The sequence below is a fragment of the Asparagus officinalis genome, chromosome 1 (assembly GCF_001876935.1).
Source record: "Asparagus officinalis chromosome 1, Aspof.V1, whole genome shotgun sequence".
NCBI classification, from domain to species: domain Eukaryota; kingdom Viridiplantae; phylum Streptophyta; class Magnoliopsida; order Asparagales; family Asparagaceae; genus Asparagus; species Asparagus officinalis.
In genome coordinates, this window is record NC_033794.1 from 81,372,501 (window position 1) to 81,391,931 (window position 19,431).

General features: G+C 36.2%; 3 protein-coding genes across 3 annotated transcripts in view; 2 read left to right on the plus strand and 1 right to left on the minus strand.

Annotated features, from left to right (window-relative positions):
• On the plus strand, positions 1,759–4,925 carry LOC109826638 (protein FAR1-RELATED SEQUENCE 5-like). The gene is made up of 2 exons (XM_020393661.1): positions 1,759–1,832; positions 2,707–4,925. The coding sequence occupies exon 2, from the start codon at positions 2,710–2,712 to the stop codon at positions 4,726–4,728; it is 2,019 nt and encodes a 672-aa protein (XP_020249250.1). The 5' UTR covers positions 1,759–1,832; positions 2,707–2,709; the 3' UTR covers positions 4,729–4,925.
• On the minus strand, positions 5,761–8,120 carry LOC109826646 (pentatricopeptide repeat-containing protein At1g31430). Its single transcript, XM_020393669.1, has one exon. The coding sequence runs from the start codon at positions 8,058–8,060 to the stop codon at positions 6,144–6,146; it is 1,917 nt and encodes a 638-aa protein (XP_020249258.1). The 5' UTR covers positions 8,061–8,120; the 3' UTR covers positions 5,761–6,143.
• Positions 8,879–19,431, plus strand: part of LOC109826653 (6-hydroxynicotinate 3-monooxygenase-like) — a 12,237-nt gene continuing 1,684 nt past the window's right edge. The window contains exon 1 of the mRNA XM_020393676.1: positions 8,879–9,164. Within this exon, the coding sequence (XP_020249265.1) occupies positions 9,057–9,164 (108 nt within the window). The 5' untranslated portion in view covers positions 8,879–9,056. The remainder of the gene's footprint in view (positions 9,165–19,431) is intronic.

Here is a 19,431-nt window from a genome sequence, read left to right on the forward strand (position 1 = left end):
TAAATTCAAATTTAATTCTATATTACCTGCTCGAGCAAATTTTATGCATGATTTCAATGGTTTGAAGATCATCTATTGCTGTTACGTACAATTATTCCGAAAAACACATGTTAACAATATTGAGGAATACCAATAAAAATGGATCTTAAATCAAAATCTGAAAATACTTACTAATTCTCTCTCATCTATACCCCGGGGCACGTATCCTTTTTGCAACTCAATCGGTGCTTTGGTAGCATGGATTATCCATCTTCAGGTTATCCCCCAATACAAAGTGTAGTAATCCGATTCCCGGGGAGTTGGCTCAATTTGCTCAATAATACAGAAATGTTTATCATTCCATCTGTATATATAATCCTGATGCTTAGCTGCCCAGTCCTTTTGATGGCCTCCTTTCTTTGCCTTCCTCTCTATTTTTTCAACAAATTACGTAAAATATTGTGCAAGACCAAATTGTCGAAGCACGCAGTTCGGTACATGCATCTCTGCTATCTCAAAACATATAAGAGGAACTTTGGCTCTCCATGTAGCTGGGTATTCTGTGTATACCGGTGGTAGGCGATTGAGAAACTAAGTGTAGGGCTCCCATTCCATCTACAGAATATTTCACATATTTTTTGCATATCATTAAAACTAAAAGACATATAAAAGGAAAAACTCATTTTTATAGAAAAGATACATGAAAAACCTTCATACGTTCAGCTCATTTTGGTAAAAATCTAATTGTCTAGCCGGAGTCTCGTCGTAACATTTTTGGACATTCCATCTGTGTTGTTTTCAAAATTTAGTATCAACAATGATAACTACAATTATATTTGCTACATTAAAAAATGGATACCTGCATCCCAGTGGAATTTGTCCATCTAATTGTATATGCACGTAGTCTCGGTTTCAAATGAAGTCTCTCCCATGTCCATACTTGCAGTAAGGTTAGACACACTTTGAAGTCACTGTTTTGCTTGAATGCCACCTTGGACATCTCTTTATATAGGTACGCCAAAACGGCACTACCCCACGATAACAAACCACATGCATAAACCCTAGTCAATCCATATCATTCATCAAAATTCTCACAAAAAATTACAATTCACACCACAAATTTCATATCCCAATTATAATTAAACCCTAAATAAAAAACCATATCATTCATATCAAATTTTTACCCTAGCCTGATACAACCATATAAATCATCAAATTCACAAGAAAATAGCGAAAATTTTCACCTTAATTGGAGTTTGATGTGGTCAGAGACGGCTGTGATCGCAAGCGTGGTCGGAGACGACTGTCGTCACGAGCGCGGTTGGAGGCTAGGGTCGCGAGCGCGGTCGGAGGCTGGAGCGAGTGTGGTCGGCGGGGTCGCAAGATCTGTGGTAGTGGGGTTGCGAGATCTCGAGAACGGTCATGGACTTGAGGTAAGGAAAGAGGGGAGAGGAGGGTCACGAGTTACTTAAATACCAAATAGACGGGACTACTAATCCCGCCCATAAGTTTGACATGGCTAATCTTGGATTAGCATGCCTTAACTACACAGGACTAGTAGTCCCTAGTAGTTAAAAAAAACGCTGCAAACAAAATCGACTGTCTTCATCTTAGCCGGGATGAAGACGGCCGATTTTGCTAATTTTTATGGGAGAAAGTCGATTTTGTTCATTAATTCCTCAAATAGGTTGTTTTAAAAAAATTGTCCTTTTTTCGTGTGAAGAAATTACTATTGGCCCCATTTGAGCTGAAGTGAGATCTCATCACCTGTCGGTGAACCTAATCCCATATACCCCGACACTCAACAGCCCACCTCCACCCCCTCCTCCTCCCGCCGTCGCGAAATCCAACAGGTCACTGCTCCCAATCCTTTCCCCAATTTTAAAGTTGCAATTTTTTTTCTAGTCTCCAAAACCCTAATTTATTACTTCTAGTTTTAGATCAAAATCCTATCTTGCAGCTCAAAGTTGCTTCTTTTATTACCCGATTCCTTCTTTTTCTGGCCTTGATGTTTGATAAGTTCGATCCTTTAATGCATATTATAGAATTTAGGGGCCAGAGTGTAATGGGTATCTTGTGAATATATCGATTCTTGGAATCATTTAGAGATTCTACCTCTAGATTATATGAATTCTCTCTATATCTTAGTTACTTCGTTTTTTTCTAGTGGTGAGCTTATTGAGATATTAATATTTCTTGATATTGCTTCTTTAGTTGCTGAAGTTTTCCCACTTGGTTGTGTGAAGTAAGGATTACTGGTTTCTGCCAGTTTAATTCTTCATTTAGATGTTGTTGATTTTTACAATGAGGAAAATAAGCGGTATTGTCTGGAAATAGTCAATATTATGTGATTCCTGAATTTAGATGATTGGTGTAAAAGCGGAGACAAAGAAAGTAGGTTGAAATTAATTGGAGAAATTAGTTCTATTCAAACAAAAGTCAGTTATTTGAATCACTTATCAGTATCAGTGATGAGCTCTAAGGAAATAATGATATTTCTGCAAATATCTCAGTTATATATACTTTTCCATTCTGGGGAAAACTATAAGCTTATTGAGGACAAACAAGTGTTGCTTGATATCAAAAAAGTTCAAAACTTGGTAATAGACGGCTAAAGGTTGACTATCTGATATCTTGATGTTAATGAGCTGTTTCTTGTATTCATTTGAATCAATGTTAATCAATGTTGGCACTAAATAAATAATTGGGTTTTCATCGGAAATACAGATTATGGAGTACTCTTCTAGTGAAGATGATGAGCTCATCGACCACTATGTTGATCTTGAAGACGACATCCCTATCTCTGATGTCGATCAACGTTCCAATGAAGTTACTGTTCCACTTCATTTCTTAGAACACGGAGAAAATTCTATGGCTGCTGTCAGTAATACCATCGGGAGCGATCTACTGTCCACCGATGGAGATGTAAAAAACATAGATCCATATCTAAACATGGAGTTTGAATCAGATTCTGCTGCAAGAGCATTCTATCATGCTTATGCCCTTCGGCTTGGATTTGGGATTCGTGTAGCTCGGTCTCGTAGAGAGAGAAGAAAAGGTGTCGAGGTTTTGGTCATGAAGAGATTCGTCTGTTTAAAAGAAGGTCATCACAAGAAGAAGGTTACTGATCACACACCAAAAAAGAAAAGGAAGCGTCTTTCGATCAGGGATGGGTGTCCGGCAATGATGGAAGTTGTTCGAAGAGGGCCAGACAAATGGGTGGTTACTAAATTAGTATTGGATCATACACATATTGTCGTTAGTCCCGAGAGAATTCGTGAGATCCAATATAATCGGTTAACGGGTAAAGAGAGGGAGCATGATACCTACTTGAGAGAAATGAGGCAGAAAGTGTTCGGAGATGGAGATGCTCAAGGAATCCTTGAGTATCTGCGGAAAGCTCAGGCAGCAAACTCGGGCTTTTTCTATTCAATGCAAGTAGATAGTAGAAATTGCATAACTAATGTTTTTTGGGCTGATATTCGAGCTAGGTTGGCCTACAATTATTTTGGGGATGCGGTAACATTTGACACTAGTTATAAGAAGAATGAAAAAATGTTGCCATTTGCTACATTTACTGGTGTCAATCATCATGGACAGCCTGTTAATTTTGGATGTGCTTTGGTTATTGACGATACTCCTTCATCTTATGCTTGGTTATTTGAGACATGGTTGAGTGCAATGTTCAATCGTCAACCACTCTCATTTACCACCGATCAAGGAAACTCTATAGGAGTGGTAATTGCAAAGGTGTTTCCAAATACTCGTCATCGTTTGTGTAAGTGGAATATCCTATCGCGATGCAAGAAGAAATTGTCTGATGTGTACTCTACCTATCCTACTCTTCATGACGACTTGAAGAAATGTGTCATTGAGTGTGAGACAATTGAGGCTTTTGAAGCGTATTGGAGATTGATTGTTGATAAATACAATCTAAGAGAGAATGCTTGGCTTCAGTCACTTTACAATATTCGCCATAAATGGATACCTGCATATCTAAAGGGTTCGTTCTTTGCTGAATTCTCTGCAACTCAAAGATTAGAAAGCATGAACAGGTTCTACAGGAATCACTTTGATACACAAATCTCTTTACAAGCTTTTATTGACAAATTTGATCAAGCCATTGACGAGAGATATGAGAAAGAAGAGAAAGATAATTTTGCCTTGTATAGTAGGCATATTTTGAAGACAAGTTCGCCGATGGAGAAACAAGCAGCTGAGCTTTATACAAAGACAGCATTCGAAAAGTTTCAGCTTGAATTGCTTGAAGCTTTCAATCACTATGTAGTGAAAATTCAGGAGGGGGCTATCAGCAAATACTCGGTAGACAAAAATGGGAATGGACGAAACAGGCATTTTGTTGCTTTTAATGCTTCTGAAAAGAAAGCAGTTTGTAGTTGCTTCAAGTTTGAGGTTTCTGGAATTTTATGTAGACACATTTTGGGGGTTTTGCTGCTAAATGGTGGAATATCGATCCCAGAGCACTACATTTTAAGGCGATGGACGAGGAAAGCAAAGACTGGTATTGGATCTGATGATCGAAGTTCCGAAGTACGAAATTACAGTCAGACTTCGTCAATGGCTCGGTACAGTGAGCTTTTTAATGATGCTATTAAGTTTGCTGAAAAGGGATCAACATCTCCAGAGAGTTATAAGATTGCAAAGGAAATGCTGCAGAAAGCTTTTGCTGAGATTGTTGGTCTTGAAGAAAGTGTGATTAATGCAGATACTAACATTGGCAGAAATTGAAAAGAAAACGATCAGTGTTGGTTTAATTGGTGAAAATTGAGGAGAAATTAGTGACTATGTTAACTAATTTCGACTTAGTAAAGCATATGGGTCTTCTTTGAATTTTGTAGGTGTAACGTAATACTTCTTCAGGACTTCAGTGTGCATAAGAGTTCATGATCAATAAATGGCTTCTCTTATTTGGCCTTGTTCTGTGATATACCAGGCTTAGCTTTATTGCGGTTTCCTATCTTGGCCTTGTTATTATAATTCCTTTTTTTTCTCTTTCATTTTTCGAGCAAAATATTACTGTGTTTTTCTTCGTCTAATATGCAGTAGCATTTGAAATTTGGTCCTCGTTTAGTTTGATTTGGACTACAATGATGATATATTTGTTTGAGAAGATATATGATATCTATGATTCTGATATATGTAAGCAGATTAGTTGCTTGCCATATTGAATTATTTATGCATGAAATGTTTTTATCTTCATGTGACATATGCCATCTGTTTGTTGTCATTTTCGGTCTGCGTGGTTTGATACTGGTCCTGTATATACAAGATCACATTCCTACCAGTGTTATGGTTGCATAATTATTCTTTTTTTCTTAACCCGGGACTTCACGCAGGTCCCCAGAGAGACCTGTAGATTTTATTCATGAAGATGGCATAGAAATTACAAAATTGATTTGGAAGTTACAATTACTTGTGCTTGAAATGCAAAATCTGCAAGACGATCAGCTACTTTATTCACGTCTCTATAAACATGACTAATTGTGCTAGTACCATTTTCAAAAATCATTTTTCATAATCTGCATATTCATTTTTCAAGCTGCAGTTTATCTCAAAATTTTCATTGAAATGAGCTTTTCCACCTATTTTAGTTCCAACATGTTATCAGTAGATTGTTGTTCCAATAATTTTATGATATTCTGAAGCAGAAGATAGACCCTCAGTTTATGTGCCAGCAGCTTCCTGAGATTGCGAAACATTTTAGAAAAGAAAAAGAGGGGATCAGCAATGCAACCATCCACAATTCATTTCTAACTTTTTATTACAAAATAAGTATGACAATACTTCACCATTTGTGGTATACAGTACCTCAGTTGTGGAAAAAGCGTACATGAAATCTCAATGTGATTGAGTGAAGGCATCTCTTCTTAAAATGAAGGGTTAATTGCGGACAGATCCTCTCTCATATCACCCAATTGTGGACAAGTCCCTATAATTACTCTTGTTGCAGGTAGACTCCTGAGTGAACCTTTTTTTGTGTGACTATTTTACCCTCAGAGGAAGAATTTTTTTAGAGTGGGGCAAAAAAAAAAAAAAAAAATCACTTGGGTCTATCCGCGACAATGGAACTGCACAGGGTCTATCCGCAATTGAGCGATAGTACAGGGGTCCATCTATTAACCCTACAATACAAGGTTGCAATCTCATGAAACAGCTCCCATCAATCCTTTATCTACTTCTTCCATTTCCTTCATCTCCATTACTCTGTTCATACTATTCAACACAGGAATATCAGAATATGAAGCGATAGAACTACAACCAGGTGTCTTTTTAACTCCTGTATCTTTCATCTTTCCTCTTACCCTATACACGTCCTCCCATCTTCCTGCTGCTGCATATAAGTTAGCAATCGATACATGAAGCCCAGAATCCCTTGATTCATAATCAACAACCTTTTTTACTATTCGCTTGCCCATCTCAGCATTTCCATGGATCCTACAAGCCCCAAGCAAAGAACCCCATAACGATAAAACATCACAATCTTTTACATTTGACGTTCTCTCTATCAGCTCCTTCGCTTCTTCTAAAAGACCAAATCTCCCTAGGAGATCAATGAAACAACCATAATGATCAATTCTGGGCTCTATTCGATGTATTTCCTTCATTTCATAAAAATATCGACGCCCTTCGTTGAGTAATCCTCCATGACTGCAAGCAGCTAAAACACCGATAAAGGTGATATCATCAGGTTTAGCCCCATACATTTGCATATCCGAGAACATTTCAAGGGCTCTTGCTGCTTGACCATTCCTTGCTAGTGCACACACAATTGATGTCCAACTTTTGGCGTCTTTTCTACCTTGTACATTCCTGAATACCTCCATTGCTTTTTCTATACACCCGCACTTTGAATACATTTCAATTAGGGCAGTGCTAATTACAGCATCTGTTTGTATCATGTTGTTCTTGATATATTCATGGATCCATTCCCCTTGCTCGAGGGCACCCAAATTTGCACAAGCAGTGAGAAGGGTCACAACTGTGAACTTATCAAGTTTGATTCTTTTCATCGACATCTTTTGGAAGAGGGAAAGGGCTTCTTCGTATTGATTATATTGCACATAGCCATTAAGCATAGTCGTCCAAAGAATTATATCCTTAGTCGGACTAGAATCAAACAGTTCTCTTGCTTCATGTAACCTACCCAAATTCAAATATCCTGAGATCATGTTGGTCCAAGAGATCACATTTCTCATCGGCATGCCATCAAAAGAAGTTCTAGCCAAATCTAAACACCCACATTTTGCGTACAAATCCAATAGCACATTTCCTATAGGAAGGCTAAATTTAAAACTTTCATTAATATACCGACGAAATTTTTTCCACAGTTCCAAATTACGCAATTGTACACAAGCCGAGAGCGTGCTCACAAGAGTAGCCTCATCGGGCTCCAAACCCTCTTCCGCCATCTTCTCAAACACCGAAATTGCACCCTCAAATTCTCTACCCCTCACGAGTCCAGAAATCAGGGCATTCCAGCAAACTAAGCTCCTCTTAGGCATTTCATCGAACAACAGTCGAGCAACTTCAACGCAACCCAAATCAGCAAACACTCCAATAAGGGAGCTCCTAACATAAGAATCAAACTCAAACCCTGATTTCAAAACAAAGGCATGGACCTTTCTTGCTTCCTCCGTCAACCCAAGGCGACCCATCGACTTTAAAACAAGAGGGTATGTGAAATTATCGGGTTTCAAGCTCTCCTCTCTCATTCTGTTGTAAAGCATTAGGACACTATTGAAGCTACCCTTTTTGTGGAATGCCTTGATCATCAAGTTATAGGCAAATAAAGACGGGGTTTTGATTGTTTCAAATAATTTCAATGCGTATTTGAGGTCTCCTGTTTGTGGGTGAGTGCAGTGGAGGATGAGGTGGTCTAGGATTTCGCCGGTTTGATGTTGGTTTGAGATCAGGATTTGGCAATGGATTTGTTTGAATTTCCTCATGGAGCTGCACAACTTGAGGAGAGAGATACATGATGGCTTGGCGAGGGCTGTGAGGTTGAAGATGGATTTCTGGCGGGAAAAGTTTGGAGGCAATGAAGGAAGGTGATGGAGCATGGGGGTAGCTTAAAAAAGCTTGCATTATAACAGGGTCAGGGTCACGAGGGTAACTAATTTTGAAAGGTGATTTTATCATTAAACCCACTCTTTATTGTTCCATTAACAAGATGGTCTCTCTTCTCACTAGGGGTGCAAAAGGTTAGGACATGGCTCGGCTACTATACTTATTGTATTTGTATGTTCGTACCGTGGACGGATACAAATATAGATATATACATGTAGATATATATGCAGATATATATGTGGGTACAAAATGGACGTGAGAAAATTAAATAATATTAAAAAATATAATTTACATGATGCGAAAGTTCATTAATATGTCCAGTGTACCTGAAAACCTAATATTAGATCTCTTGATCATCAAAATTTACCTCAAATCTGTTAATCTAAGGATTAAAACAATTGTAAAGCATATATTCAAATACAATTTTAAATATTTCACTACATATTCATACTCGTAACCATATCCTATCAAATATAGATATTTGATAACCATATCTATATATTAACGGATACAAATACGAATATATCTGTAGATATAAATATTTTTTTTGCACGCTTTATTGTCACACTACTTATTACTGCCCGTAAACAATAATATTATTGTACAATAGATAAATTTCAGGATTTTTTTGCATACTTGTCACACTACGTGTTTCTGCACGTAAATGATGATATTACTGGAGTTGTACAATATCTAAATTCCAGGGCCAGTTATGTAAGATAAAAAAAAGTACAGGAGGCCATGTAAAAAACCCAATGTTCAAGGGGGTTTGGCGAAATTAAACCAAAATTACCTTATCCCATTATATGGTAGATAAAAGAAAGGGAAAAAGGGAAAAAGAAAATGGAGCAAAAAAAGAGAGGGCCGACGGCTATAATAGTCGGAGGGAGCATCGCCGGCCTATCGTGTGCTCACGCCTTAATCGCCGTTGGATGGGGCGTAATCCTAATCGAGAAGTCCACTCACGATAAATCTCACCGGCAGCCACAATGGCGCCGCCTCGGCCTCGACCCTCAGTCACGCGATCTCCTCGGCCGCTGGATCGGCGATCCCAGTCTCGTCCACATGTTCCACCTTTCCCTCTCTCTATCGATCTGGTAAAAATTTTCAGTCAACCCCTCAAATTAAACACTTTCTCATTTTACGGTAAATTCATCAAACTCACTAAACTTGGAATTCGAAAAAGCCTTTTATAGTTTTGAAGAGAGCATTGTATGAACTGATATATATAATATATATATATATATATATATAATATAGTATATATATATATATATATATATATATATACCAAGCACAAAAGTTGTGCTTGATAGTGATGTGTCACATCCTCATCCACTCACTACTCATGGTGAATGTCGGTCCGATATTTGAATGAGTTGGAGGGGATGTGACACGATCGATCTACCAAGCATAACTATTTGTGCTTGGTACCAAACATACCCATATATATATATATATATATATAAATATATATATATATATATATATATATATATATATATATATATATTATAATATATAATATATATTGAGAAAATAAGTATGCTTGGTATTTGTGTACCAAACACAAATTTGGTGGCTTGGTACTTAGATGTACATTCCATCCCACTCATTGCCATTCCCAACAACTCCTCAACCCATGTGAGTGTGGGCCCCAATTTTAATGAGTGGAGGGTAATGTGACACCTCACTACCAAACACCATTTTTTATGCTTGGTACTCAGCATACCCATTTCTCTCTCTCTCTCTCTCTCTCTCTCTATATATATATATATATATATATATATATATGAGAAAAATAGGTATGCTTGGTACTAAGCATAATTTTTATGCTTAGTAATGTTGTGACATATTCCCCTCTACTCATTAAAATCGGGATCCACATTCACTGTTAGCTTGACTTGGTCATTGATGACCAAATCAACCACTGTTTCTCTGTTGAGAGAATAGTGGAGAACGTAAATCATGGGTGGTTGAGAAAAAATCTCTCATGGGGGCGGATCTGAGGGGTAGAGATGATGAGTTATGCCCCTATATAAGGAGGATCATTCTCCTTGAGAAAATAAAACGAAAATCAAAAAGAAAAACCACTTACCCATTACTGGAGCCCCTCAGAAATATCAGTTCTTCTTCCTCTTTGCTTCTCAGAGTTTAATCACTGGTATCAGTGCTCGAGATTGAGAAATTTTTTTTAGAAGAGTAGAGAGAAGCCGAGTTTAGTTGAAGGTCATCGGTCCAGACCATTGTTGAAGAAGAAGAAAAGTTCAATTGAAAAAGAAGAACCAACAACAACTTTTTTGAAGAAGAAAATCTACTCTCTGTTGTTTCAAAACTGTTGTTCACAGCCTACTCCCTTTTGTTTTTCGGTCCTACTCTTTGTTCATAGCCTAGCCACAGGCCTACACCTACAAGCTAACCTATACCCACATGTCTACATCCAACTAGCAGGTCTCTTTTTTTTTCCGTCCTACTTTATAGCCTATATCCCTATTGTTTACTGGTCCAAGAATCAACATCCCTATTGTTCACTGGTCCTACAAATGTCCTATTAACACATCTTCAAGTCTATCTCCCATCAAAGCACGTGAGCTCAAAGCATACATCTGCATTAACATAAATTGGGCCTTGAATTTGTGCTTGTTTGCTGCCCGGCTGTTCCAACTTGATCATCTCCAATCCAGTCAGAAACGACGACAAAACTTCGACAAGTGCTGATCCAATCTACACCGCTGAGTGACAATCTCGCTCAAATTGGAGTTTCGTTTCTCAACTCACAAAAATCAGGTTCATTTTAATTTAATTATTTATTTATCTAACCTTATTTTTAGTATAATTGTCAAAATATCAACCTTACACATATTTTAAAATTAATTTAGTTTTAGTTCTTTACCGAATGGTTAGTAAACTCGTTCTATCAGAACTAGGTAAAATTGACAAATTTAATGACAGTAATTATGATATGTGGCATAGAAAAATAGGATATGCTCTTATTCATGACAACATTGATGATATAATCGAAGCCACTGCTCCAATCCTTACTGATAAATCTACACCTGAAAATGAGAAAGTGTTTGAACAGTGGAAGTCGAAAGATAAAAAGGCGAAAAGTCTTATGCTCATGTTCATAGAAGATAATTTAATCAAAGTTTTTGAAACTTATAAGACTTCCATGGACATGTGAAATGCAATAAAAGAAAAATACGACACTGCTTCTGAAGTTAACATTCAACTCCTCTTGCATAAGTATAATTCTTATCGTATGCAAGAGGGAGACAATATCGTAGAGCATATAAATAAAATGATTGTTATGACTAAGGACTTATCCATTGCTGGGATCGAAATCCCGAAAAGAATGCAAGTGATAACCATTTTGAATAGTCTTCCCCCTTCACTTGCTGTGGCTGCCACCACATTAAGAATGAATCCTGTCATTAAGTCTGTCACTGATCTTCCTTTGCACCTAGCGATAGAACATGATTTAATAGCCAGTAGAAAGGAACCGGAACTGAATATGGTGTAGTAAGAGCTGAATTATGTCCGCCAGAGGCATAATGCTGGAAGCTATAAAAACCCTGGTTCTAGTAAACCACAACCGCGAGGATCGAAATCACAACAATTCAAGAGAAAGAAAGTACCCCGCGGAGCCTGCTACAATTATGGAAAGTTCGGGCATTTCAAACCCAATTGCCCATAAGGTGAAAAACAGGAGAATAAGGGAGGTTATAAATATCCAGAATAAGGGGTACTAGCAAAAGAGAATTCGTCGGTGTGACGGAATGTAATGCTGTGATGACGGACATTAGTGGTTGGTGGATCGACTCCGGAGCGACTAGGCATATTGCAAAGGACAAGAATGAAGTCGTAGAATTCACCGAGCTGAAGAAAGGAGAACAGAGAATCTATATGGGAAATAATACCTATCTCGATGTAGAAGGTATTGGTTCATATAGATTAGATCTTGGGGATAACATTCTTGTCCTCAAAGATGTGTTCTATGCGCTAGGAATTCGGCGCAATCTGATCTCTGTTCCCAGCTTGATGAAGAAAGGACTAGAAGTTAGGTTCTATAATAACAGGGTTTCTATAGGCAAGAATAATAAAGTGTATGTTATGGGAAAATATGTGTCCGAGCATGAATTATGCATTCTTCCAGTAGTTTGTAATAATTTTGATAATAAAATTTTGAATTTGAACTACTTGTCTTGTTATATTTCTGAATCTGAATTGTGGCATTCTAGACTAGGACATGCTAGTATTTCAAAAATAAAAGAAATTATCAGAATGAACTTGCTTCCTGCACTATCTAATGTTTAATTGTCACTATGTGAACATTGTTTAACTGGTAAAATAACTAGAAAACCTTTTGTTGGCGGACATAGAGCCAATGAACTTTTAGGGTTGATACACTCGGATATTTGTGGTCCCCTAAGTGTCAAAACTCATAGTAATAAAGAATATTTTATTACTTTTATAGATGATTATTCCAAGTTTGCACACGTCTATCTTATATCCAGAAAATTAAAAGCTTTTGACTGCTTTAAGAGATATAAGACAGAAGTTGAAAACCAACTTGGATTGAAAATTAAAATTCTGAGAACTGATAGAGGTGGAGAATATAATTCTAAAGAATTTAAAAGTTATTGTATTCAGCATGGAATTAAAAGGCATACAACAATGCCGTATACGCCATAACAGAATGGTGTTGCTGAAAGAAAGAACAGAACATTATTAAATATAGTTAGGTGCATGTTATCTCATTCTGGTCTCTCTAAAAACTTTTGGGGAGAAGCATTGTTAACTGCTAACTACATTTTAAATAGAATTCTCACCAAATCAGTAGTATCTACACCTTATGAATTATGAAATGAGAGAAAACCTAATTTGAGTCATCTTAGGAAGTGGGGATCTATAGCCCATGTTCTCATTTCATGTCAACTTAGAGATAAGTTGGATTTTAAAACAATAAAGCCCATGTTCTCATTTCATGTCAACTTAGAGATAAGTTGGATTTTAAAACAATAAAGTGTAGATTCATAGGATATTCAGAAAAGTAACAATAAAGTGTAGATTCATAGGATATTCAGAAAAGTCAAAAGGTTATAAGTTCTATAATAAAGAAAAAAGAGTCATTGAAAGCAGAGATGCTACATTTCTAGAGAATCTAGAGGAAGAGGAACAAGTTAAAGAGGAAACAGAACCTCTAACTGTAATAGATGATGATTATTACAGTGTTGTTCCCACTAATGATTCTGTTATTGTGAATGAACCTAACCTTAAAAATGATGAAATACCTATGGAAAATAATGTACCTAATCAACCGGTTGTAGGCAACAAAAGGCCAAGAACACAACCTTCATGGATGAATGATTACTATTTGTATTCATGTGAGCCATCCTATTTTTCGGTAGATACAAATATAGAAGAACAAGATCCCTTAACCTTTTCTAATGCGATGAATTCGCATAAATCAGCTTCATGGCTAGAATCTATGAGAGAAGAACTTGATTCTATAGAAAAAAATAAAGTGTGGGAGTTATGTGATCTACCAGAAAATAGAAAAGCCATAGGATGCAAATGGGTGCTCAAAAAGAAATATCGTGTTGATGGATCTATTGATAAATTCAAAGCACGGTTAGTTGCCAAAGGTTATAACCAGAAGGCAGGAATAGATTTTCAGGAGACGTATTCTCCTGTAGCTAAATTTGCATCCATTAGAATTATTTTGGCTATTGTTGCATATCTTGGTTTGGAGTTGTTCCAAATGGATGTTAAAACTGCATTTCTTAACGGAGAGTTGAAGGAAGCAATATATATGCAACAACCTGAAGGTTTTCAGGTAAAATAATAGGAACATAAAGTTTATAAATTAATAAAATCTCTATATGGTTTAAAACATTCTTCTAGACAATGATATCTTAAATTTTATGATGCAGTTACTAAACTTGGTTTTATTCAAAATAAATTAGATAATTGTGTATATGTCTTGAAAAATGGGAGCAAGTTTATTATATTATCCTTATATGTGGATGATATATTGCTCGCTGGAAATGACATAGAAATGTTGAATAAAACCAAGACAGATCTCAGCGAAAAGTTTGAGATGAAAGACATGGGAGATGCATCATATATTCTTGGAATTCAAATAATTCGAGATAGAAAGTCTAGAATGCTAAGTTTAAACCAAGAAAAATATTTAAGATCAGTTCTTAAAAGGTTTAGAATGAAGAATTCCAATCCGGCACCAACTCCGTTGGTTATGGGAAAGAGATTATGTAAAGAGCAAAGCCCTGGAGAAGGGCAGAAGCCATTAGATGTTCCTTATACTCAAGCAATTGGAAGCTTCATGTATGTAATGTTATGCACCAGACCTGATATAGCTTATGCTGTGAGTCTAGTCAGTAGATATCAAAGTAATCCAGGACCAGCACATTGGGAAGCTGTTAAAAGAATTATGAAGTATATCAGAGGTACATTGACTCATAGATTAGTTTATCAAGCTGATTCGCTTGAACTCCTCGGTTATTCCGATGCTGATTTCGGAGGTGATAAAGATGATAAAAAATCCACTTCGGGACACTTATTCATCTTTGGAGGAGGAGCTGTTTTTTGGAGTAGCAAGAAACAAGGGTGTGTTGCTAGATATACGCAAGAAGCTGAATATATAGCTTGCAGTATGACAACTACACATGTTGTCTGGATAAGACGGTTTTTGATTGATCTTGATCTCAATTTGTTAGAAAGACCTATTGATATTTATTGTGATATTCAAGCAGCAATTAGTTTAATCAATAGTGGCGCGAATAGCTCCAAAAAGAAACATATTGAGATCCAATATCACTATATTCGAGATATTATAGAAAAGAGAGAAGTCAAAGTGACTTATATCCCTACTACAGATATGATTGCTGATCCTTTGACAAAAGGAATACCAGCGGAATCTTTTATCAAACATGTAAGTTTGATGAGACTTAGGAATAAATAAGTCCAAGTAAAATTTCATGAATAATAAAATAAGAGTTACTCTCTACGGATAGTGGGAGTAATGGTAAGCAGAAACCTCCGATCTCACGGATAGTGGAAGGCATGTCACTTGATTAATTTGGTTAAGTGGGAGATATTAGCTTGACTTGGTCATTGATGACCAAATCAACCACTGTTTCTCTGTTGAGAGAATAGTGGAGAACGTGAATCATGGATGGTTGAGAGAAAATCTCTCATGGGGGCGGATCTGAGGGGGTAGAGATGATGGGTTATGCCCATATATAAGGAGGATCATTCTTCTTGAGAAAATAAAACGAAAATCAAAAAGAAAAACCACTTACCCATTACCGGAGCCCCTCAGAAATATCAGTTCTTCTTCCTCTTTGCTTCTCAGAGTTTAATCACATGGGTTGGGGAGTGGTTAAAAATTATAATGAGTGGATGAGAATATGATGCCTCACTTCCAAACACAAAATTTGTGCTTGGTACCAAACATACCCATATTTCTCTCTCTCTCTCTCTCTATATATATATATATATATATACGGATACTTATATAGATATATTAGTATAAAGAAGAGAGAGAGAGAGAAGAGAGAGAGATTAATGGGTATGCATATGTCATAAAGAGATGAATTTTCTCATATGCAATGATGTGACATAATCTCCAGCTAAGTATAGTTATGAGGTTTTTCTATCCTACTTTATTCACTTGGTGAGATGGTGCCACATCATGTATATGAGAGAATCCCCCCACCTTTATGACTATGATACCATTAATCTCATATATATATATATATATATATATATATAGTATATATAATATTATATATATATATATATATATAACTTGGTATCAAACACAAATTTTTGTATGACACATTCTTATCTATTCATTCAAATGGGAGACCACATTCACAATGAATTGGAGAGTGGATGGGAATGAGCCACCTCACCGCCAAGCACAAAACTTGTGCTTGGGACCAAGTTCCTGCATCTTTCTCTATATATATAGACACACATAGTGGCGGATCCAGGGACCATGGAGTAGTGGGGCAATAAATTATAAAAAAATAAAATTTTAATTGACGAAATTAAATTTATTAATGCATTCCAACATCAAAAGAAAAGACATTTTCTGATTGTCCTCCACAACTTTTGATCTCATGCCATTGTTAATGGGATCTTATGCAAAATATTTTGAGCATATAAAGTCTAAGATATTTACTTTATTTTCAGCAAGATGGCCCTAATCCTCGTTTGGTTGCATCATCCTTTTCCTTTTTTGACTTTTCTCTTAAAACCAGTGACCCATGATGACAGGAAAATGAGAGGGATTTGATTAGAGATAATTCGGATAAGAATAGGTTTGATTAATGCATATTGGGGTTTAACCAATGTTTTAAATATCGGCCGATAAAAACCGATATTACTGGCGATTTATCGGTTTTGGGGGCATAATTTTGATTCTAAATCGATTATATCATTTTTGAATGTTTATCGTCTATAATATGACGATAAGATGAGTTATCGGCTGATATTGTCGGCCCAAAAATCAGAATTATCAGTCTTTGGTTTGAGTTTTGATTTTGGATAATGAGCACTTATTAAATGCACTTTAAACCTGACCTAACCCGAGTTTCTACCATTGGTTAGTGAACCAAAACATAATTATTTATATTTTGGTATATTTATATTTATTAAGTATGATTAAATTATATTTTAGAATATTATATTATGTATATCACCATCCGGTAATGTTCCTCCGATAAATACTACTTATCCCCGATATATCCCCAATATCTGCTGTCCGATATGAATTTTAACCGTCCGATAAATCCCTGATATTCGATATTTAAAACCTTGGGTTTAACTAAAATGGGACTTATGAAAGTCTTTTACAAGTAATTAAAAATCAATTGTATTGAACAATATGAATTCCTATTTAAATACATGTCATGATAATAAATTTTTTTTATTAAACTTACAAATGGACTATAATGAAATTAAATTGTATAATAGTCATGTGGTAAAATATCAAGTGGGGGGAATTTTTGAGCTAGGTCTCAATGATAAATGTAATGCATATAAGGGCAATATTGCAAGTTGTAATTTGAGTGGGGGCAGTTGCCCACTGTGAGGTACATTTGGCTCCACTACAGTGTGTGTATATATATACACATATATTCTATATATACATATATATTTCTCTTTCTATATATATCTATATATTTCTCTCTCTCTCTCTCTCTCTCTATATATATATATATATATATATATATATATATGAGATTAATGTGTATTCTTGACAAGGAGGGGGATTCCCTCATTGACAATGATGTGGCACAATCCCCACCATGTAAAATTCTCTCTCCTTCACATGGTGGGGATTGTGTCACATCATTGTTAAGGAGGAAAATCTCTCTACATATATAAGGCTTTACCGAGTGAGTAGTTGTTTGTTTCCCGTGTTTGCTGTTATGAGGAAAGGGATCGGATACTAAGTTTATACATGTTAGTAGTTGGACTTGGACTGTAGGATTATATCCTACCCGTGATCAAATTAACAAAATTACCATCAACAAATACTAGAAAGAAGAAAACTTAAAGAAGGATGTTGTGAGCGTGAGACACCCTTGGGTGTCTCGGCACGAGACACCTCAAGGTGTCTCAGGCCGCGCTGAGACAGCGGGTATTTGGGCCCAGATTCGGTTTTTTGGCCCTGTTTTCTTGGTATAAATAGGAACATCGTCCTAGGGTTTCAAACAGAGGGTTTGCCGGCTGCAGCAGAGAGTTTTAACAGAATTTTGCAGATCTAAAAAGGTGAGATCTTGAGGAGAGAAAAGAGAGAGAACTTGGAGCGATTGTACAAAAAAGAGGTCATCTTCTCTTGGGTAAAATCAAAGTCTCACATTAGGCCACAACTTCACCGTTGAGATCACGTTCTATTTTGGTAGGTGGCACGTGTGAGTCCCCGGCGACAAGTATCAATTGGATATAAAGAACCTCATGAACTTGAATTCCACCGAGAAAGTTCCAGCTAGACTTTGGAGAATTTTGCATGAACTATGGTGAAAAAATAGAGAGTGATTTTTTAGTAGGTTTTGGTGTTTCTAAAAAAAACAAATTTTGTCATATTATTTAGAACAGCTTAAATGGATTGGTGGAGATTTAGAAAATGAAGATTTAGGGGTCTAAAATCAAATTAATAAATATTTGGGGTTGAATTTGACAAAATTTGTTTTTTTAGGTTGAGGTATGTTTGTGAAACTCCCATAATTCTGTGGTGTTTACCCATAATTTTCAAAGTTTAGGGGTTTTGTGCAACTCACCCCAAAGTTCATGGTTTTGTAAAATTTTACCTTCATTCCATTCAAATTTAAAATGCCATCCCGTTACATGATAATTTTCCCCCTAAATTTGTCCCGTTTGAAAATACTGAAGGCTAGCTTTTGAGAATTAGTGATTTTTGAAGCTGGACTGCCCTAATAAATATGATACAGGTACTTTTTTTGGAACTTGGTTTTTAAAATTTCAACCTTTTCTTATTAAAGACGTCAAAGTGAGCATTTTTTGAATTTTGAAGTAAAGTCAAAGAGTTTCAAGTTTCATGTAGTTTTTCACAGGTTTCTAACTAGTGTTCACAAGCTAAATGCAACTACGGATGGTTTGTCACATGATAATAAAGGAGACATGTATACTTTTATATCTGTTAAGTATTCTTGAATGCTTATTGGATAATTTCTTTTCTTAATGCGTCTCAAAATTTATAATGTGTTGTTCATGTATTAAAGATGGATCAGTTACTAAGAAGGATATATATTACATGAATGATAAGGTTCATAATTCGAGCTTACGCCTGCATACATTTTTATGGTTTCCCACTTTCCCTGCTTGCACATGGTTTTGTTCTTGCATTACTCTTGCACGTGTTTATATGAAAAATGCAATATACGTAATGCATTCATATCCTAGATTTCTAGGATTTCACATCTGTTTACTGGTGTTATTTTATGGTTATGGTTAGGGTTAGGTAATAATATTAAGGAATATAGAAAGTTTTCCTTCTAACATTAGGACTGTAGCCTTTGTCTCAACAAATTAACCTGGTGCAGTAGTTTTCATATGCCACTTCATTGTTGTACTGTCTCCACGTCCCTCTTGTTTCTCTTCAAATAGAGCTTATTCTTCGTCTTATCCACTAGATGAAGAATCAACATGTCCTTATAGTGGTAGACAACCTCGCTACTGCCATAATTTAGGAATATCCTTTGAAATATTCTGTGTAAGAATTCACTAAGAGAGATGGATGGGGGACTTGGAGTGATAGTATGGTAGATGCATGTAATCTGATTGTCAAACATGCTTCTGTCAAAATTT

Excerpts from the sequence above, each read along its gene's own strand:
- LOC109826638 (XM_020393661.1), top strand. The coding sequence starts at position 2,710 with ATGGAGTACTCTTCTAGTGAAGATGATGAGCTCATCGACCACTATGTT.
- LOC109826646 (XM_020393669.1), bottom strand. The coding sequence starts at position 8,060 with ATGCTCCATCACCTTCCTTCATTGCCTCCAAACTTTTCCCGCCAGAAA.